The following is a 22,766-nucleotide window of genomic DNA, read 5'->3' on the forward strand; positions in this document are numbered from 1 at the left end:
TTCAACTACTTTCAGTGCTTTCAAGCCATCAGAAAAATTGGCCTCAAAAGGTGTGCTTTCTGTCCCAGGAATAGAAGCTCTGGGATCAGAATCTGAGACATGAGTCTAGGTAGTCAAAAAAAAACCCTAGACGGATGTGAACTACTAGGTTTTGAACCAGCCTAGGAAACAAAAGGCACTAAAACAAAAAACCCTCATACCATCCATGCTTATTAGTTTTCACAGGTAAAAACGGGACAAACTCCTTTAAAAAAAATAATCTGAAAGGTAGCAATTTGTAAGTGGCTGAGGTTTTTAATCTGTTACAGAAAATATTCCCCACGCCTCTGGTAGAGGTTCTTTCGGTCCTGCTGAAGAAATCTTCATTGTAAAGATAGAAGGCACTACTGTGATCTTATGCTGGGACTTAAGAACACAGACTGTGTAGGGCTTCTCTGTGTTAGAAATTCCTGCTTTATTTCTTTGTGATTTTACTGAGTCAACCATTTGAGTGAGCAAAGATTTTAATTTTGCCTACCACAGCCTGATTAGGATTCTGTTCAGTATCCATACATGAAAAAAGATTTTCTCTATATAATTTTTACAGTATTTGATGCAACATTTACATTGAAAGCTTTTTACCGACTCTCCAGAGAAAATGCTGTCTTTAAAGTGAAAACAAAAGTGACTGTGGTGTGTTGCAGAGACAGAGTGGATGATGTTCTTTGATCCCAAATCAGAGTCTAATTTTTGTCACTTTTAAAGTATTAATACAATTAAATATTAAAGCAGTGCTAATTCGCATATATTGATATGTATCTGAATTCATAGATTAGGTAAAATCTTTAAAAGTGGGGAAAAAAGGTGCAGGAGTTCAAAATATAATATATTGAGTTAGGGCTAAGTGATCCTGAACATGTATTACTTCCCTCATTTTTCACAAGTCCCAGCACATTTTATAGACTGGCACCTGCAAAGAAAACTAGAAAGGGTCTGTCTGTGCTTACCCTAGTTTGTTTTTGTTTTTTCAATCTCACTGCTGCTGGCTGCAGTAGGGAAAAGAACTGGCTGTTCAGAGTAGCTGAATAAACCTTTGGACTGAACCAGGATAGCAGTACAGGATGTAAAGTAACAGTTATTATTATTCTTCTTATTATTATTATTTTTTTCCTAGCATAGCATAATATTTCAGCAAGAATGCTGTTTGGCCAGAAGGTGTTACCTATGTAAGCATTTGCATGTTTTGCTGGTTTGCGAGTCTGAACACATAATAGGATACTCAAACTTTGGGTTATTATATATTATTTCTTGCCTTATCAGAGTTAATAATAAATTATATAAAAATTAATCAACAAAAATTTATGTGATTTTTGTTTGTTTTTTACAGTCCTTACATGGTGTTGCAGTTTCTCCTGTTCCAGAACTACCACTCTTCTATACTCCTATCGATTCAGTAGACATCAGTGTAGAAATGGCTGGACTGAAGTTTCAAAATCCTTTTGGCCTGGCCAGTGCAACCCCTACTACTAGTTCTTCAATGATTCGAAGAGCTTTTGAAGCTGGATGGGGCTTTGCTGTCACTAAAACATTCTCCCTGGATAAGGTAAGGAAATATTTAAAGGTATATTTAGCATGTAACCATTTCTTTTTATATTTGAAAAATCTGAATCTTTTGGGAATGACACTATTAAATCTAGGTAGCATAAAGATAACAGGGAAAGGTGTGGTACACTGTGTAGGTCAGCTACCCTGGAAGGTTCCAACAGTGCAGTGTAAAGGTGACACAATTTCTGGTTTTGTTTGCTGTTAGATTCTTCTCTGACCTTTTAATATTAACCAACTTGTAAGGGTACTAGTCCTTTTTTAAAATATTGCAGTGAAAATGTTTTCTATGAGGGATCAGGATGCAAAGGGAATGAGTAACAACTTTGTCACACAACTCATGAAAGGCAATTTCTGTGCTAAGGACTGCCAAGATAAGCCAATGAAATTGAGTTGCAGTTGCAATGTGATGATGTGGGTGTAAGCTTGAGGCTGGGTGGGTAGTGGAAGAGAAAGGTGGAGGCAACATAAAATAAGCCTTTAGAGGAAGAGTAGTTGTGCTGAAGGGTTGTAGTACAGTGACATAAATATTCAGGAACATGTAGTGAAAGAGGAGGTAGTTAGAATTAAGTCTTGAGGGCTGTGGCTCAGCGTGGCAACTAAAATAGAGTATTTTGTGTAGATCTGGATGAGGGGATCGAGTGCACCCTCAGTAAGTCCAGACAACACCAAGTTGGGTGGGAGTGTTGATCTGCTGGAGGGTAGAAAGGCTCTACAGAAGGATCTGGACCAGCTGGATTGTTGGGCTGAGGCCAATTGCATGAGGATTAACAAGGCCAAGTGCTGGATCCTGCACTTGGGTCACAACAGCCCCAGGCAGTGCTACAGGCTCGAGGAAGAGTGACTGGAAAGGTGCCTGGTGGAAAAGGACCTGAGGTTGTTGTTTGACAGAGGCTGAACATGAGCCGGCAGTGTGCCCAGGTGGCCAAAAAGGCCAACAGCATCCTGGCTTGTATCAGGAATAGTGTGGCCAGTGGGACTAGGGTTGTAATTGTTCTGCTGTACTCAGCACTGGTGAGGCCCCACCTCAAATACTGTGTTCAGCTTTGGACCCCTCACTCCAGGAAAGACATTGAGGTGCTGGAGAGAGTTCAGAGAAGGGCAACAAAGCTGGTGAAGGGTCTGGAGCACAAGTCTGATCAGGAGCAGCTGAGGGAACTGGGGCTCTTTTTTAACCTGGAGAAAAGGAGTCTGAGTCTGAGGGGAGACCTTATCACTCTACAACTACCTGAAAGGAGATTGTAGTGAGGTGAGTGTCAGTCTCTTCTCACAGGTAATAAATGATAGGATGAGAGGAAATGGCCTCAAATTGCACCAGGAGAGGTTCTTTTCAGATATAGGAAAAATTTTTTCATGGAAAGGGTTGTAAAGCATTGGAACAGGCTGCCCAGGGAAGTGGTGGAGTCACCATCCCTGGAGGTGTTTAAAAGATGTGTAGATCAGGTTCTTAAGGACATGGTTTAGTGGTGGCCTTGGCAGTGAGAGCTAATGGTTGGACTTGATGATCTTGAAGGTTTTTTCCAACCTAAATGATTCTGTGATTTAAAGTGTAATTGCTTGTTTGACATGAGGATTGCATTTGGGATGGCTTTCCTGTCACTACATTCAAAATGGCAAAAGAAGTATGAGCAAGACATTCATACAGTGAAAGAAAAAACCAGTTTTGATCAAGGTGTTGCAGAGAAAAGAAACAAAATTTGGGCCAAGCTGTAGATAGAGTTTGACTTGGGGAGAGAGGAAGAGGATCAAAGGTAAATTCTTGGGCATAGGCGTGAGTAACAGTGTGAATAATGGTAATGTGTTGCCAACCAGTGACAAACAGTAGTGTGGGCTGAAGAGAGCTTTTGAGATGAATTTGGAAACAATGGACTTTTATTCTTGGTTCAGAGATTGGATGTAAAAGTGTACTGATGGATGGAGACCTTAGCAGAAGAGAAAAGGTGGATTTGTTACTCTGCCACCTCTACGTGGGTAAGTACCATAAGTGAATCAACTGTAGAGGGTGGCCCTCTAATATGAGAAAGGTCTAAGGACAAAGTGCTATATTACTATAGCATACTGTAAAATATGTCAGAGTGGCTTACAACTGAAGTAGCCCTAAGGAAGTAAGTGTTCGTTTGGATTGCAATTGAGATCCCAATCTATTTCACAGAGTTTCTTATTGAAACACTTTTTAGGACACAAATGTCGTTCAAGTATGTTTACAACTGACTTATGCGTACAACATACCGTCAGCTGTAATTATTCAGTGCCTAAGCAAAAGGCAACTCATAGCAAGTACTGAGATGTATATATTTGTCAGTTTTGTCACTGGTATGCTCACAGTCCTGCCAGACTGCATGTTGATTACTGTGTATCTCAAGAGCTAAACAGACACTGGCTGAGTTCCAGCTTGGGTGGGAGTTCAGGAGGAAAGACATGCATGTTGTAGGAAGTGATGTTGGTACTCCACTAAGCAGCAGACTCTGAGTCATTTCTCAAGTGGCAACTGCAAAGTGTTCCATTGGATGTTGTGCTCTGGATGTGTGACTTGGATGGAGATCTTTCACGTGAGAGGATTGCTAAAAGCAAGTGTCTTAAGTGGTTATAAAACACAATCTTTAAAATCTTTTTGTTGCAATAAGATGCAAATTATTACAGGTAGTATTTATTTCAATGTGGTGAAGTTCAGAAAAGTGCTTTGGATGAATTCTAGTCCAGTCTTCATTATTTCTAGCTAAGCTTTCTTCTAAAGTTTAGTAGGAGGCAGTAGTCTTTCTCTGATGCCTAAACTCTTGAATCATGTATTGCTGTGTGCATTGGGACTGTGTCCCACCCGAGTACTACCTAGTTTTTCTGCTATTGTATTCTTCCCAGTAGTGCACTTTCCACAGGTGCTAAGCCTTAGTGTTTATGACATGATTTGAGATGCTTGGCTGCGAGGTGCTGCAGAAATACAATTGCTTTTATTTATAATTGTAGCCTGGTAATTAATGCTACAAAAATGAATATTTGAAATGGGAAGAAAAGCTCAATGAGGTACAGCAGTTCTTACATGAACAATGAGTACTATATAAAGACTGTTCTTGTTGACTTAGCCCTAGAACAAAAATTGGTAGAAAGTTTGGAATAATAGGGGTTGGCATAATATTCTAACTTGTTGTTTTGTTTTGTTTTGTTTTCAACTTCACTTCTGATTATGTAGAGATAAATCTTGTGCAGTGTTCAGAAGGGAGCAGAACACTCTCTTGGGCTGCAGCACCTGTGGAAATATAGACTTCAGACTGAGCTGTCCTGCCCAGCCAGTCACAGCTAACGGGGTAGCAGGACCAGGAACAAAGATTTCCTGATCTGAGGAGACAGAGCTGCTCCCCAGACAGTTCCCACGAGTGGAGCAGCTTCTGGGAGGAAAGGAGCTCACTAGACACAGTTTTTGGTAGTTGGAGCTCTTCCATTTCAGCCTTGATTTTATGTGATTCTGTGTTCGTCCATCTTGTCTCCTCTTTGTATCTGTCCTGGTTAGACTTAACTTGCGAGCTTCCTTTGTGTTTGCAGCAGTTAAAGGCCAAGTGCAAACTGCCTGTGTGGCCATGGGGAGCTTGGCAGCAGGAGAAACACTTCCTTCTCCAGAGCCGATTGCTGAGTTCACCGCTATGTTCAGTCACTGGTAGGGAAACTAGTGACTTCCCTGTTAACCCAGGGCATCCTTTGGCACTCCTCTGAAATGCCAGGTGAGGGATCCCTGCAGCCCAAGAGAAGCTGGAGATTCTTGTATGCATGTTGGTGCAATGCAAAGAATCCAGAATTTGCTCCCCCAGTCTTCCCAGCCGTCATCTCTCTTGGCCTCACCTGGAAAGCACCACATGTTGCCCGGGAGGGAGTTAACAGAGCACTAGCTGTTCGATGCCATGCTCACTCCCTTTTCAAACACCCACAGACTTGGCTGCATAATTGCCTTCTTGACTACCTGGGTAGCACTTTCTGTTTGTAGGGTGAGGATTTCAACTCTGAGTGATTCAGCAAAAGTTTGTTCTTGTATACTATTGTACTATTGTTGAGACGTAAAAAAGCTAACATGAGAAATAGCTGAAATTCCTTCAGAGTTTTTATACCTTTACGTATGCTGCACTTTAAATATTTTAGAAGGTACTGGATATTACAGCACAATGCAAATATTAATTATATGGTGCTGTATCTGCATGTGTCTGTAGGTATCTGAGGTGGGGGGATAGTGACTTGTAGGATTTTATGTACTATATTAAACATCTTTGCACAGCTGCTTTAGTATCAAGTAGATTTAATTTCTTCCAGAAATTAGAATAACTGCTTTTAAAATGGGCTATCACTAGGAAAGACAAATGGTAGCAGAACAAAAATGTCCCTTTACACACCTTTTCCAACATTCATGCCTTCCCTTTTAGACTGCAGGATCAATAGCTCACCTCTATGTTGGTTCAAATAGTATTTCTAATTCAGATAACTCTCTGCTGCAACATATTATTTGTAAATTCTGTTGGCAGGGTATTGAAAGGAAATGGGAGAGCTGCATGTCATAGAGCCCACAATAAATGAATACCGATTATAACCTCTTTTAGAGGTGAGATGGACAGAAAACTACCCACAAAATGAGAGATACTGCATTAATATAACAAATAAATGTGAGTGGGAGTTTTTTAGTAGAAGTGTTATACTGAGCTGACTTATTTACTTAGAATTTATTATTGAGCATTATTTAGTGCACAAAATTTGCATTAAAGCCTGTAATCAGAAAGTTTGTGTAAACATAGTATCAAAATAATGCAGAGCTTATATGAAGTGTCTGCATCTCTATATACCATGTCCACTACTACAGTGAGAAGTTTATAGGACAAATTGGGGTTTTATCAGCTGAATTCAGGCTTTGTTCTTTTGCTGCATTGTATGGGCTGCTTAGAAAGAAGAAAAAAACAACTGGGACAGCAGAAATGTTTGCTTTGATTTTTTTTTTTTTAGATACTTCCTTCACTTCTAAAATTTAATTCTGATTAATCAGATACATCTGTCTTTATTCTGTTGTGACACGCATTGATTTGTGATGCTGTCGCTTTCAATAATGCGGAAACAGTTGCCTTTATTATGAGAACCGGCAGAAATCAACATGCAGACTAACTTAATTTTTAATCTTTAATATTTTTTATTCATTATATATGGAGCAAGTTGCATGGATGATTTTAAAAACAAAGCTACAATTAAAACTAGATTAAATCTGAACAAAACCATAGTGGAGAAAACTTTCTAGTCATAATATATGTTTATACAATTCACTGATGTAGATTCTACAATGTATTTTCAGAACCATTTCTAAATTAAAACCATTGCTGGTAGAGAATTAATTGATTTACCCAGGAAATATTGTGTTTCTGTGTTCTGTTATTACAATATACATATTCAGGCTCTAACTAATTCTTTCTCTGTACATTTGCACCGTGTGCATCTCGCTCCATAATTGAAGGTGGTAAAAAAATCATGGTACAATGATGCTTTGTTTTCCATAACATTAGTATTTCACAGAAGTGAATCGGTATTACAAAAAGTATATTTTTGTATGATATTACAGCATAGTAATTTAGATTAAACTAGTTATAATTTATGATGCCAAGCCAAAAAGCTATTTAAGATGCATTAAAATGCAGAACCATGACATTTGAAATTCTGATGTTCTTAATATGACAAAGGTTATTCTATGGAGTTTTGCTATAATATAAAATATTAATATTTCACAATACAGTTTTGATGAAGTACAATTTGCCTAGCTTGCATATGATAAAGAAATTAAATGCTTACCAAGGGAGTTCAGTGAGAATTAGAGCCCTGCCTGAACATCTGCTTGAAATGTTATTATCCTGTCCTACTGACAGCATCGCTCCCTCATTGTTTTTCAAGATTGACAGCTGAATATTGTACTGATTTCTGCAGCAAATATGTTTAGGTGAACTTTGTTTCATTTTTTTTAGGAATTTAGAACATGCTTCTGATTTCCATCCTATAATTTTAATTTTTTTTATACTCTTGACATTTGTCGATGCCAGATTGAGGTCTAGTATGCTGTAGCAAAGATAGACCATTGACTTGCAACGAAATGCCAGTTGATATCTCAGTAAACAGAAATATGACTATTCTTTATTGTGTGGTCTGTATGAAAGCTGTATGGGCTTTCTTTGGGGAGAGGAATGATCAGATTGTTAATGTCAAATATAAAAAGGACTGTTTGCTTTTCTACTAAATAACATCAGACAACTTTTATTAGCTACCTTTTTTGAAGAGAAAAATGGTAATTTTACAGGATTCTTTAGCACACAAAACTCCGTGAGTTAAATTATGGTATTTATATTATATATTAATCTTAATATTATATATTACATATTACATATTAAAATTATTATTATTAATATTGGTTTTAATATTCTTATGAGTTCTTTACATACCTTATTTTGTTCCATATCTCTGAAAGTATTTTAGTAAGAAATACCAGCTTTATTGTTCCCCAGTTTTTACATTTTTAGATCACTGAATAAAATTAGCAAAGTTTTACAGGGGAAGTAAAAGACTATTATAGGGAAACACAATAGAAAATTTAAATGCTGTAGTCATAACATTGTTTTTTACTTGAATATTTTTTATATACAAAGTGTGTTATTTGACTACAAAAAAGAAACAAATCATTCTGTGAATCCAAATAAGTGGCAGGAAAACAGATTTTCCTCCTTTTTCCTCAAGAAAAAGTATTTCTCTGATATGTTCAACTTACGTACCAAAACTCATCTCTACTTAGTACTGGCCATCCCTGGCCCAGTACAAAAACACCTGGAAGCTCTCTTTAAATGCTAATAACTCATGGCTACTAAATTGCTGTCTGAGGACTGGGAGAGGACTGCCTGTGACCTTTCTTTCTCCTCAGTCCCCACATCTGCATGGACTTGGCACATCTTCTCCCTGCAGGAATCCCAGTCTGGAGAGATGTAGCACAGCTTGAACAACACAGCCAAAGCTGAGAGGCCAAGGAGTCTGGAACTGAGAGCTTTACCCAGGTTGTTATTGATGAACCAAGTCCCTTCCTATTACAGTTGAAGTCTGCACCAAGTAGATGTACACCTTAAATTCTTGCAGGCGCATCTGTTTTTACCATTAGGAAACCTGGTTATTTTGGCTGATTAATACTTTGAATGTTGAATATAATGAGCTGCATTTTTAAAGCAAGAGTTTTAACAACTGTACAAAGTCTCTCTCTTTGTAATGGTATTTCTTACTTTAGAAATGAAAAACTTTTTACAAATTCATGATAAAAAATTAAACCTCTGGGCAAATGCTTAGTCCCACTCTTCCTGTGACATTTAATATTGTGGTAATGCTGCATTTCTTTTGAAATGAGAGCCACAACACAAAGCCTATCATGGAGAAGTCTGTTGTCTTGAGGTGTGGAGCACAAAGTGACAACTCATCAGTGAAGGCAAAGAGGGATCTGTCATGCAGGGCGTGAGCTTTGAGTCAGTAAACCTCATCTCTGCTACCAGACAGATTTTTACAAACAGAAGATGAGCAAGTTGCTTTCCATATTTTCTCTTTTCCTTCCATTCACCCTCATGGAGCAGAGTAAGCTTAGCTGTAACTTATGTCTTGTGCTTCTTGAGCGCATTTCATAAATTCCATAGAGTCCTTAAGCCACCAATGACTTATCTTCCTCAAAGCTGCTCAGTTATGTAGTTGTGTCAGGATTAGGTTTCCGTTCATCTGTTTGGTTTTTACAGAGTATTTGGAGATTGTTTCTTTTTCAGGTCCTTTTCTTCTGGAGCAAATGGTTTAAAACAGTAGAGCAACAGTGCGCTAACATAAAAAGTGTAAATTTGATCATGAAGTTTGAGCTTGGATACTTTAGGCAGTTTATATATAAGACTTGTAAACCAGTATTTTAGGTAGTTTTTTAATCTGAAAACTTGCATATTTTAATGAAACTCATTATGCACTCAGAGTGACATAACTGAGAAGCAGTTCCAGTGAAATACAGAAGAGCATGAAGATTGAAATACTGAGTATTTTGATACATAAGCCTTTCTATAAAAAATAACTGCCAGAAGCAGGAGTGTTCATTCCTGCTCAGCATAATGTATGATGTTCTGGAAGTGGCCAGTACTTAAGAGAATATGTGATTTCTATTCATAGGACAACTATTGGCCAATCAGTCAAACAAAATAGATGCAAAAATCTGCACGGTATTTCCTTTTATGTTGAAGAAGTTGCTTTGTTCTTTGCTTTATTTACCTAATTCTTCTGAAAATATCTGCAAATATTTAACAAAAGAGAGTGAGACAAAGAGACCACACATTCATAATTTTCTAAAACTGCTGAGTATCTGCAGCTACTGATGACTGTATCTGAAGTCCTCAATGTTGTTGAATATCCTGAACATCCTGAATAATGAGGATTCTAAAAAGCAACTATGTAACATACTTGTGTAAAATATCATTCAGGTATCAGTTTCTGCAGTTGTTTTGTATGCCCTTGGAAGTTTGTTGGTAATCTCTGCAACATCTCACTTAATTTTGTATGAAAAAGGAATTCAGCTAAAAATGCAGTTTCAGTCTAAGCTAGAAATCGCCAGGTGTAATTCTGAAATACAGAATATTAACACTTAAGTTTCATTCTCAATTCAGATAATGTACTTTGAGAGATTACCAAAGATATTCAGGAAAAAAAAAAAAATATTTGCCATTATGGAATTCAGAAGTTTCACTCCTGTCAAGTCATTGACTTTCTCCTCCTTCCCATTTGGTTAAGCATATGTGTAGTGTTTGGGTTTTTTCCTCATTTCCACATTTTAATTATAAGAAAATCCAAAATACAATCCAGTCTTCAGGAGGTCTACTGAGATACTGAATTAGAAAAAGGAGAAGTGGTCTTTATGCTTCAGTGTGTCCATCTCATGAACTTTGGAATTGTTACTTTAAGAATTATCCAAAATGCGCTTGTCACAGCTAAATGCAAAATTCAGTTTTTGGTCTATAGAAACAGGAAATAGGAACACACTTTTTTAGTAATCCCCTAATATACATATTATAATTGTCTTTCATTGTACATTCCAACATCATGTATTATATGTTCATACAACTTTAGATTTGTGTGGAGGGTTTCATACTACTTCGAAAAATTATTTCTGCTGAATTACACTATTGTCGTGGAATTGTTGTCAAGTATTTACTTTTCATACTTTAAAGTAATCTACTTTGACTTTCCTGGTGCATTTTGAACTATGTAGCAGTTAATTACAATGCTAGCAAAAGGTTACAAAAGCAGCTATCAGCACCTTTTCACTGTTCTCAGGCAGATACTTAAACCTGCAATATGCAAGTAAGTTTATAAATTATTTTTTTCCCTTAACCTCTGCTTGCTTGACTTCCTTGACAAGTCAGTGGAATGTAAGTGTTTAAAAAAAAATTCCTAAAACATATTGCAGATGAAAAATATGTAAGTTAATGCTATAGCTGGATGGTTTTTCATTAGCAGCTGACCTTCTATTGCTAGAAAAACAAAAGCCTTGGCTAGAAGACAGTTCAATAAATGAACAGGCTATATATTGATTTTCTCCCTCTTTCCTTGTTATGCAATATGATTTTCCTTCCCGTGCAAGGGTTGCTGTGGTGCGGGATGGAGCTGGGATCACGGTGGTGGAAGCGTATGGGAATGTGTAGACTAAGGAAGGCTGTCACAGCAGTCAATAAGATCTGAGAGGTGTTGACTAATTGCCTGCTAATTACACAGTAAATTGTCTAATTAAGCTGATGGTTAATTAGGGTACGCTTGCACAGCAGTCTTGTGGAATTTTTGTCTGATGTCTGGGAAGCAGCTTGTGTAATTGGCAAACTGGAAGGGACTGGCAGAGAACATGGCTGGGAAGCACGCCGCCAGTAGATGACAGAATAAGGATGCGTTTGCATAAAGGTGATCATGTGAACACCGAGGGGTTTGTTAGCCTTCTGCAGCTACGTGGAGCGGGCGCAACCACAAATTCAGCTGACAGCTAATGGAAGCTGTAAATAAAGTATGGTTTAAGCATGTAATATTAGAAAAAGCAGCAACATGTGCTCTTCTCATATTTTAGTCAGAATTTGGGCTTCGGATATACACAGAGTGCCAAAATTCTCATGTAAAGAACTTCACCAAACTGTGCAATTTGACTGTGGTATTAACTATTGTATTGTGATCTGTTTAGTGGAATCACAAAATGATTCTGCTTCCCAGGATACTCTATTTGTATGTTGATGCTGAAAAAATATAACCATTAATAAGGATGCTCACCAGCCGTCATAGCCATCACATGTGGTATTCTGAATCCTCATGAGGCACTGTGTCGCTCCCTGGATGTGAGCAAATATGAACAGGTCATGATGATGCTCTGAATTAAATGTGTATGTTCTGTGCATAACTATAATACAATTAATGAAAGTATCTGGATTCCAGATTCTGACCCAAAGCCAATGGAAACTGATGGGAGTATTAAACAGTGAGAACTTGGACAGTACGGGAGTACAGACACCAATTCAGCAAAGCAAAATTTGCTGTAATTTAAATTTGTAATTCAGTAAAATAATGTGGTACATGTCCTTTCTTACAGTTAATTACTAATGTAAGCTTCCTGCAGAATGAGCATAGCAAAATACAGGACTGGGTCTTCAGATGGTGCTGAGATTTAATTTTGAGCTATGTATAAGCACAATAAAAGAAAATAATTGCTCTTTTTTATGAGCTAAACCTTAGAAAGTATGTGTATATGTATGTATTTATTAAGAATGTTTAGATGTCACCTGAGCAAAGTCAAGCTTAATATCCACTTTCCCTCTTGGAAATGTTATATTGTTTCAGAGGCCCTCATCTTTTTACTTTTTAGCACTTGTTATACGTGGTTCAGACAGTGTCTTCCTGGAACAAAAAAGAAAATACAGTGAAATTCTAGTTCTGGATTGCTGCTGAAACTGTTGTGTTTTTTTTTTTTTTCTTTTTAATTTAAACCACAAATACATTTCTTCTCCCCTAGAAATAGAATTAAAATAAAAATCAAAATTTGCGGCAGAAAATTATATTTTCTTTGAAAGAACGAAGCCATTTTTTATTCTGTGATCTTACTGCTTCTACCTCTCTGCACCTGCACAGTTAATAATGCCTTTATGTATCACCCTCTACATTGTGATTTTTTGTTTATGATTTTTCCTCTGAAAATAATTGTCAAAATTGTGGTACACTAAGAGCATTCTCACTGTGCTAGTCATCAAACATGGGGCTTTGAACACTAACAGGCTGATCTAGAAGGCCTTAAGCCTTCTCTGAGGGGATTATAACAATACTTGTTATGTTACTCCTCTGTGTATATTTGCACAGAATAAAATACTATGATTTTCCCTCATCAGATTCTGTTAATTGTTGCATAAAATTAAAAAGGTGTAATTCATCAGTTCAAGTCAAAAGCATACAGAGGGGCCCTATGTACCTAATTTTCTTTCAAATAAAATATATTTTAAATTTACATTGGATATGTACATGTATGTTTTTCCACATCCATCTGCACTTGGGCAAAACAAACCCCCTTCAGTTCATTTTCCCTTAATGTTTTTTTAAGTAGTATCCCTTAAAAGTATTTGGAGAAACTATTCTTTTTGTCTCTGACAGCACATTTGGGAACAAAGCTCACTTCACCAGCCAACTGCAGGAACTGAAAGCATACAGTACAAACATCACATTTGCTTTCATTTTCTATCATGGGGCAGTAAAAGGATACGTTAGTAATGCATTTTATTCTCTGCAGACAGAGAAAGGAGTTCAGAGGATAATTGTTACCTTATTATGTCCTTCAAAAGGAATTTCTAGCATGTGCTATTATGATTTATGATTTAATAAATCACATAAACATGAAAAAAGATGTTTCTGGTAATTCACGTGGTATGGTAAATGTATGTATGTAATGCCCTATTGCAACATCAAGATCTGTTATAACAAAAAATTGTGTGGTAATAATGCTGTTGTTAGATAGCATTAATTACTAACTTCTTTGAGAAATCATGGGTTTTTTTAAAATGTATTAATTTTTTCATATGCAGTTGTAGCTGTATCTTATAATACACCTGGGCTTTATTGTGGAATCGTTAAAAAACAGGATCATTTCCCAGATGTCCCTAATGCATTCTTTCCCAAAGCCTCTTCATTGTCCATTTTCAGACCTTATGCTTAAACAATGGGGTCGGAGGAGGCTGTTGTCAGCTCGGTGTCGGGGTGATGTTCTGGTTTATTGCCCACCGTGGTTGTCTCCCCGCGCGGTTCAGGAGAGTTCCTGTTTGCCACCCTTTTATTTAATGTGTATATCAAGCCATAGAGAAGGTTTAGTAAAGTGACATTGATTGAAGTGTTTTCAATATGTCGAAACTCAGCGTTATAACTCTCGGCTGATTTAGCTTGAGCAGCTGATTGCATTATTCAGTGTTTGTGGGAGACTGGGGCATGGTTGAGAGCATGCTGAGCAAAAGTCAATCCAGACAAGATAGGAGTAATGCTGGGATCGTTAGAGGAAACATCCAGAGGCTACAGCAAGAGAATTATCAGTCCTTCTGGCTGAGGGATGTAGTTCCATTCCAGGCTGTAGCTGCAACAGCAGATAAGAGCTGGGAGCATACACCCCTTTTATTTTCAGAATGCAGGCCTTGCTAAGAGTATCCCTGCTTGTATTTCAAGATTAACCTACTGCCAGTGCATGCTATGTGAGACAGAATCTTAAATCTATCCAAATATTGTCGGTGGTGACAAACTTTTCAGGTTGAACCAAGTGCCTCATAGGGGAATTAAATACGTGCCCAGCCTGTAGCGGCTGTTTTGGGCAGGCTGGGCTGGTGGGAAGGAGATGCTGCCAGTTCATCCCAACACTGCTCTTGTGTTGGCTTGGAGCACCTGCTGTAGAGTGATACGTAACAGCCTGAGTCTCTTAACTCCACACAAACTTGAAGGGCTTGTTTTTCCTGCTTAACTTTGCAAGCTTTGAGGAAAGGGTGAACATTGGGTTTCTAGTTGCTACTGCATTTTTTATTATTCTGTTTAAGTTTATGTTGCTGCCAAGAGCAGTGCTCTCGGAAGGTCAGTTGATTGCTGCTATTGTGTAGGAGGTATATTTTAAGACTGCCAGGAGTACCTGGAATAGGTGGTTTCACATGATGGTAATGCAGATCTCAGACACATAAATAAACAAAATCTTATTTTCCTGTATTGTGGGTATATTTAAACTCAAGTGAATTTCTCTGCTTACATTTATGGACTTTTTTGTTTGGTATCTGGAAAAGTTTTGTGCCTTTAGGGAGAGGAGAATATTGGAGTTCACGTCTGAATTTTTGAGTATCTAATTTTTTTAATGGTTATACTGTTGTTATTTCTTATTCCAGGCTAAAAATCTGCATTTATCTTGGGTTAAAATTAAACCTAGCAGCCGAAAAATTCATAAGAGTATATTATTATTTTTTTTCTAGCAACAGAAACTTTAACCTGGAAATGAAAAATTAATCCTCAGTTCACAATAAAACTGTATGTATCCAAATACATTTGTTTACTTAAGCAACTTTTACTCACCTATCATTTACGTTTTCTTTTCCATTCTAACACCATGGTTGGAGAAGCCTCTAAAAGTGAAAGAGAAATGAATGTATTTGAAAGTAAAGTATTAAAACTATAAACCAAAGACCATCAGTATTACAACTTCTTTCTTATATCCCGCTCTTCAGTACTAAAAGCAATGCTTTTTAGAACAACAAAAGTTTTTCTTTGTGTTGGGAGTTGCATACCTGTAGATATATAAGCTCTGTCCTGTGATGTTTATGTCATTGCTTTTTGGGTTTTGTTTTTGTTTTCTTATATCATTCCTCTTTTAACACAATTTACAAATTAGTGCCAGAAAATGCAAGGATTTATGAGGTTTAAATTACCAAAAGATAACAGTTTCTACAGAGAGAGACTGACAGATTTCAAGCTCCGCCTAACAATCTGTCTGACAGTGGAATTCATGCAGAGGAGCGACTTGCTTCTGTGTCAGACATCCTCCATGTGTAGCTTGCTTGAATAGTGTTCAAGGGTTCATGTTCCCACCATGCCTCTTCCTTATGTGTTTTCCTTATCTTTTCAGAAGTCTTTTGTCAGCCAGTCATTTTTGCTCTTAAATGAGCTTTTATCACGGGCAGTGGAGCATCCATACTTGTTTTTTGCCGAATGCTGCTTCCCGTTTCTGATGTAGATGTTGGAACATAACATCACCTGTAGTCCTGCTTTTCTGTCTGTAAAACAAGAGTTCACAGTGTGCTCCCTCATGTTCAAAAGCACGACATCAGTGTCTGTTTCAAAATAATGTGACTTAATAGCATAATTGAGGATGTAGTATTTGCATTCAGCATGCATGTTTACAGTGAAGTGTCTTGATATAGCTAAGTTCTCATGGACAGAATCATTAAGTGCAACAAAGAAAAACATTTTTTCGAAGTAATGGAAATTAGAGTTGTTTATTTTAAGCGATCTTATGTAAACGTAGCTGAGGGAAGGAAAACAAACCAGCATTTCTAGCCAATCCATGCCTGCACACATGTATCTCTTCTGGCTGGAGCTTTCCCCTTTGGTGCCATTAGCATTTTCATTTCAAAAAACGACAGTCTGCAGTGGAAGCAGTAAAAATGTTCAACCTGTGGTTTAAATTATTGATTTTTTTGAATATTGAAGCTGTATTTCAAATGGGTTTTGTTCGAGTTACTTCTGGGTAGAGGGTTCCAGAGGTAATTTGATATCTAAAAGCCTGTGTATTTCAAAACCATTTCAGTCTTTTGAGTTCCTTCAGCTGATCAGCTGATTGGGTAAAATACCTTATTGTTTTCTGAATTGCAGGCAATAGATAAACTACAGCTCAAGGTTAGCACGTAGACTAGCATACAATGCTCTTGGTGATGTATTATGTGTACTCAGTGTCCAATCAACTGACAAAAATAGCTCATTTATTTTTAATGTGGTAACTTATCTTTGCTTAAAAAAGAAAAAATCTTTTGAGATTCTAGTATTCACAATTTAGGTGGAGAGAGCTCTGTTTTCTGTATCACTAGGTAATAATGTGTAATTAAAATTAGGTGAGTTCGTGGTACAGAATCCAGTATGTGTAAATAAAAAGTAGACGCATGTATTTTTACGAAGAAATTGTGTTATATTATTACAGGACAGAATGGCTGTGGTGAGAGTGAAGTCACTTTTAAAGAACTGCAGTACAAGCAGCACTTATGTTTCTATATGAATAATTTCACAAAGGGCTGGGTTGTTGATGGTTGTACATTTACAATGTGTAGGAAGTTAGCCATTCTTTAATATGGCTCAGATCTGGCAATGAAGCCATACTGGAATGCATATTTGAGTTCATGTGAACTATGACTATGAAATTAATTGCAGGAATGGGCCTGGTTAAGAAGTGTTATTATCACTGGTGACACTAAATATCATAGAATAATGGGATGATTCAGATTTAAAACAGACACTTTTTTTACCCTAAGGAGGCTGTGGGTTAAAGAGTACCAAAATAAAAGAATGTTTCGCTAAAGTATGAATTATGCAAATTCAAAATTATGCAACTTATTTTGCAAATATGCATATATAGTCCATGTATGTTTATATAAAATTCAAATATATGAAGATAAGTCATGAAAAGATGCGTGGCATAAAAAGATTATATAATGCCTGATTGGTTTCCCTCCTACAATAACTCTAGTTTCTGTGATCGTAGTTTAAGAGTTTGTCAAGAAGTTTGTTGATATTCTTGGGATACTGCACTTCTGCGTTTTGCATTGTAGTTTACCAAATACTGTTTCAATACCATGAGGATTAAGTTTCTGCTGTATTGTTTTGTGCACAAAATACTTTTATCCTTGCTGTTTGTAGATGTGCAACAAAGATGCCTACCCTGATTTGAACTGGCTGCACAGACCAATGTTAACTGGGAGAAGGCTGTCAAAAATAAACAGAGATGTGAAAAAACAGATTCCTACGGCCTCCAAAAGCAGAAAAATGCAATCCATACCTGCCTATGTGCTTGCTTGGTTTGCACATTAACTGAGCATTGACTATACTGCATACCTGGGGACACAACTTGGGGCTGAGGGTCATGGGTGATTCCTGGTGGTGGGGCAGCACACTGGGTACCATGCTGGGGAGCAGCCCATGGCCCTGGTGTACGCTTGGTGACATTGCTCTCAGTGTGAGACCGCTCTGCGATCTGGCCTGGGTCAACAGCAGGTCTTCTTAGTGAGGTTTTGTAGTGAGCTGTGCTTTAAACTCCACGGTTCTGTGGTAGGAAAAAAGATGGGAAGACATTCCCTATATCCTGTTTATCACTAATATAACTATCCCTAATCAAGGGTTTCTTCTGGGGAGAAAAAACTTATTTCTCCTTGTGCAACTTGGTTCATGACTTTTTATGTTTAAATATCATCAGAAGGCTTTAGAATCATTGTGCCCATTTTAAATGAATATTCTCTTGGAATAAACAGAGAACCTGGAGATCAGGCTGTCCTCTCTAGCTGAGGACAGATTTATTCTCAGTATTCCAGTTTTGAGCATGCATAAGCCTTTTGTAGCATGTCTCAGTTGGCTCTGCCACTAATAGTGCCCGAGATCAAGCCAGAGCCATCATATATGTTCTTACACCCCTGTGGCCGTAGCAGTGGGAACAATTACCAAGATTCCCCAAATGAAAACCCTGAGTTGTAGCTTTTATCAACCACTTTCCTTTTAATTTCAAGGGGAACAGCTTTTGTTTCTTCCTTATCTATGTGTGCCTGCTAGATCCTCTGATGAGCATGTTTACTTAACTGACAGACCTGAGCAATGACTCCGTGGAGTGCTGGGGTTTGGAACCTATTAGACATTTAATGAGAAAGAACATGGCCAGCTCAGAATTTTTTTTTTTTTTTTTTTTTTTTTTTTTCCTCAACGATAAACAGGAGAATCGTCTTGCTAGGAATTTTGATGTATCATGGTTGCTTTCAGTTCTTACACAGTTTAATAGAATGCATCATTTTTCCTGGGAATTAAAAAAAAAAAAAAATAGGCAATGATTAACCAACTGCTATGAAAACTTCAGGTGAACCTGGAAGAAAACCAGACTTGTGACTGGGCTTTCTGTGTCCCTCACAAGTGTGTGGGAATCAGAGTTAGTCCGTGTACACTTCAGCACTTCTCTACAAGGATTCCAACTGGTCAGAGAAGTTAAAACGTGTAGACACTGAACGTTTATTAATTAAAAGCTCAGTCTGGAAAACTAGAATCAACCCAGCAGGCTGGAAATCTCTACTTTGAGGCTCTCAAGAGGCAAACCCCATCTCTCTCCAGGTTATGGAGACCGTGTGTGGTGCCTCTTGTGATGACTGGAGGATGAACACTGAATGCACAGCTTGGCCCTTGCTGAACTCTGCCCACCCAGGATCTGCATTCCCAAAGCCCCTCTCAGGGTTGTTGTACGTGATGCCCCAAGTTCAGCCTCAGCTTTCTCACCAGAGCTGCACTGCATCCTCATCAATCATAGGATGCTGGCAGAGTTTGGTCCATGATTCAGGGAGTCAGGAAAGAACTGTTAGTCATTACAAAAATGGTGACTAAGGCAGAATGATAGTTCAATTCAGAGTAGAAGATTTGACATTCCTTGCAAGCTGATTCATAGGAAAGTATCTTCAAAAGAGTTTTGCAATTATTTGGTTTTCACTATTTAGTTAGTTTAAATTTATTCTGACACTATTTCAACTACTTTTATGTTTTTGAAAATAAAATCTAACAGTTTTCTTGCAATACTCTGATGTGTGTCCGCAGTCTGGTAGCCAATAAAACCCAAAAAATACTAGTTTTATTTCTTGGATTTTAAAGTACATGAGACCTCTATCAATAAAAAACCCACATCTATTTTAAAGATCCTGTTTAAAATTTTGTGCTGAATTAAAATTGGTTTAAATCTTTTGCAAGATGTTAAAGTGCTGAGTTAAAATTCATAGGGGCTGATGTTTTCATGGTTTGTTTTTCCCCAAAATTATGTTATCCAGATCTACGTATAATCAGGCTCTGAGAATGGTAAGTGGCTCAGCCTTGCAATCCCTGCTCATGTAAAAGACTCTTTGGCTTCAATAGGACTTGTGCATAGGAAAAGATAAAAGGAGTATGTTCAAAACAAAATTAATGTTTAAGAGCTCAGGTTATCAAACTAGAAGTGTTATGGATAGATTATCACTGGAATGTGAAACAAAACATTCCTGTAGATACTGAAACCATTATACCTTCCCTGAATCCCTTTATCTATGGCTTGAAATTGTTTAGTGCAACCAGGAGAACTGATACTTTGAAAATTATAGTACTAGCTATTTAAATACCTTTCCAAATAGAACTGGTATGATTTTCTTGAATTTCTCAACCCTAAATATAGACAAATCCTAATCAACGTTTATGATATTTAAGCAGTCTTAATCCTAATGGAAGAAGAAAATGCTGCAGGTAGGAACAAGATGTACCTCAGTATTTGCAATTCATCCCCAGCAGAAGATCTAAATATATGCTTCAAGGGAGTAATGTGATTCTCCTTCTAATTATTTAATCCAGCAATAAAAATATTTTGAATTATACATAAATTTAAATATAACTTGGGTGATCTGTAACTTCCCAATGTTGATTCTTCGTGCTAGAATTTTAACAAGTCTTTAAATAGGATTGTTGTTAAAAGATTTTTCTTGATTATTGAAGAAATCATGTTTTTCCCCTCTTAAAGGTGATCATCTATTCTTCCCTCCTCCTAGGAGAATATAGTAGTCTTGATTTACTTATAGCAATCTGGAGGAAATTATTTTAGTGATGGTTTACAATTTACTAATGGATTTTTACAAAACAGCCCCTAGGAACAGCTAGAAGTACATTGATTACATGGCTTCCCTATGAGAAAACAGTAATTAAAATTATACCACAGATTCTATCAGGACATGTTAATATTTAATTAAGCAATACGTGAGCTTGGTGCAGGTGTCCAGAGTTGTTGACAGGAGCTTCGTTAATCCATGTAGTATTGTCTCTTAAATAAATAGTTACCTCCTTGCTTTTTTTCAAGTCTGAAGTTACATGCTTAATTAGCAGACTTCAGAATTCTTGTGTTAGAGTTTTTGTTTGTTTGATATGTGTCTATATATTCAGTGCAAAACCCTAGATGTGGGCTTTAAAGAACCTGTTTTCTGATTGTTTGCTGTTTCTGTCAGGGTTTTTGTTAGAATTAGGAGATTACCTGCAGTTCTCCCCCATTTTTTATCTACAGGAGCTCAGCTTGTGTCACTGTGTGTCTTGGCTTTTAGCTTATCGCTTTTGGAATCTGCTACTATGGATGTTGCCCTACTGCCTTCTTACAGGATTTTGTTTAGCAATTAGGAAACAGTACTGGAGAAAAAACCATTGTCTCTAATGATGATGTGTGAAAAAACACATTAATTTGGCTTCCTCTTAAAGTACAAGAATGCATTTGTATTCTCCTTGTAAGCATAACTCCTTTAGTGACTCTCCCAAACTTGCTCCTGCAAATGTGTCAAGAATTCTTTCTTCGCTTTCCTAGGTCTTAGCTATTTTTTCAATCGGGTCTTATCTATCTTGGTTCCTGCCTGGTTTTCTTAACCTAATACTTTTCAAACTACCTTTTCCTTCCCATTTCATGGCACCATTCAATAGTACTCATCTAGAATGAAGCCTGCTGCTCCTTTATTTGGTCAGTTAAGTACATTTCACAACAAGTTTTGATCTCTGATTTGATGATATTCTGTGTAAACTGAAAATGTACTAATATTTTTGGATGTCTGTAAAAGAATTAATCTCTTAAGGGAAGCTAAATTGTTGTGTTTTAAATCCACTGGAGTACCAAGGACAAGCATTATAAACTGGACTAGTATATTTTAATTAGGATGCACTAATTTTCCACCTTTGTGAATGTACACAGATCTTTACAAGCAATGCCACAGAAATTTCACTTTAGGATACAGACCAAGAGCTGCAATCTGTGTAGGTATTTTATTTATCCAGGGGACTCTTATTTTTTCCTTTCTGTTCCCCTCAAATCATTAGTATTGCAACATTTGGCTTCCAGTGGAGTAATAGAATCCAGTCTCATCATGTTGTTCACCTGTGAATGTCTGCTCTGGGTTACTATCCAGAAATGCCTTGTCAATATTTTAGAGAACATGAGCTACAGATACACATTTTTCAATAAAGCTCATTGGGTTCTTCATGCAAGCAACACAATAATGCTTTGCTGATACAAAAATATAACTTGTAGGAGCATAAAACTGAGTTTTTACACAGTTTCAAGACACTATGTCCTAGTACCTCAGGGATTATCTGTACTGTCGTGAGATAGCATTTTGTTTTACTGGAGATACTCTCAAACAGTGATTTCTTAAAGACCTGTTTTCTCGATAGATCCCAGTACAGTCCATATAGTACAGTGAAAAGTTTCAGGTCTATTTCTAGAACTGAAATTACTTAAAGTTCTAAAGCTGGTCCTTCTTTTTTTGTGTTTTGAATTCTGTGCTGCAAAAAAAATGGCACAGCTGACCATCCACGGCTGACTTCTTCATCACTGACTGTTTTTCATGGGGTTGTCTCCTGTGTGGAGCAGAACACAGTCCAGAAAAAAAAGCTGCACTATGAAATCTCTGGTTGCTTAATTAAATTGAAAACTAAAAGCCTTCAGACAAACCAACATTTCTGACAAAGAAAAGTCAGATGTTGTTGTTGTTGTAAATTGTATAATTTGTCAAAAAGTTGTGGATAGAAAATTTCTAAAGAGCTTACTCCTGGATGCTCTTTGTGTTTTCTGCCATGCTATATTCTTATTTCTAATTTTCTTTGTTAGCTAAAGAAGGTATTTTCCTTTTGTTTATTTATTTTTTAAAATTCTGCTACAGTTTGTATGCTATTTATTTCCAAACAATGGGAAAGCTTGCTTTTGGAGTAGAGAAATGATATTTGTTTCTAAAACCAAAACCAACACAAAACAAAAAAACCCAAACAAAAACTGGAAAAAACAAAACCAAACAAACAAACAAACAAAAAAAAAACCCAAATAAAACCCCAAACAACAACAACAACAAGCCCAACAACAACAAGTCCAA

The 22,766-nt window shown here is 37.1% G+C and overlaps 1 protein-coding gene across 2 annotated transcripts in view; it reads left to right on the forward strand.

Annotated features, from left to right (window-relative positions):
• The window catches only part of DPYD (dihydropyrimidine dehydrogenase), a 346,955-nt gene that overhangs the window by 176,572 nt on the left and 147,617 nt on the right, over positions 1–22,766 (forward strand). For both annotated transcript variants that reach the window (XM_065072591.1, XM_065072592.1), the window contains one exon: positions 1,367–1,582. In XM_065072591.1, the coding sequence (XP_064928663.1) occupies positions 1,367–1,582 (216 nt within the window). The remainder of the gene's footprint in view (positions 1–1,366; positions 1,583–22,766) is intronic.

The sequence above is a fragment of the Columba livia genome, chromosome 8 (genome assembly GCF_036013475.1).
Source record: "Columba livia isolate bColLiv1 breed racing homer chromosome 8, bColLiv1.pat.W.v2, whole genome shotgun sequence".
Lineage (NCBI taxonomy): Eukaryota > Metazoa > Chordata > Aves > Columbiformes > Columbidae > Columba > Columba livia.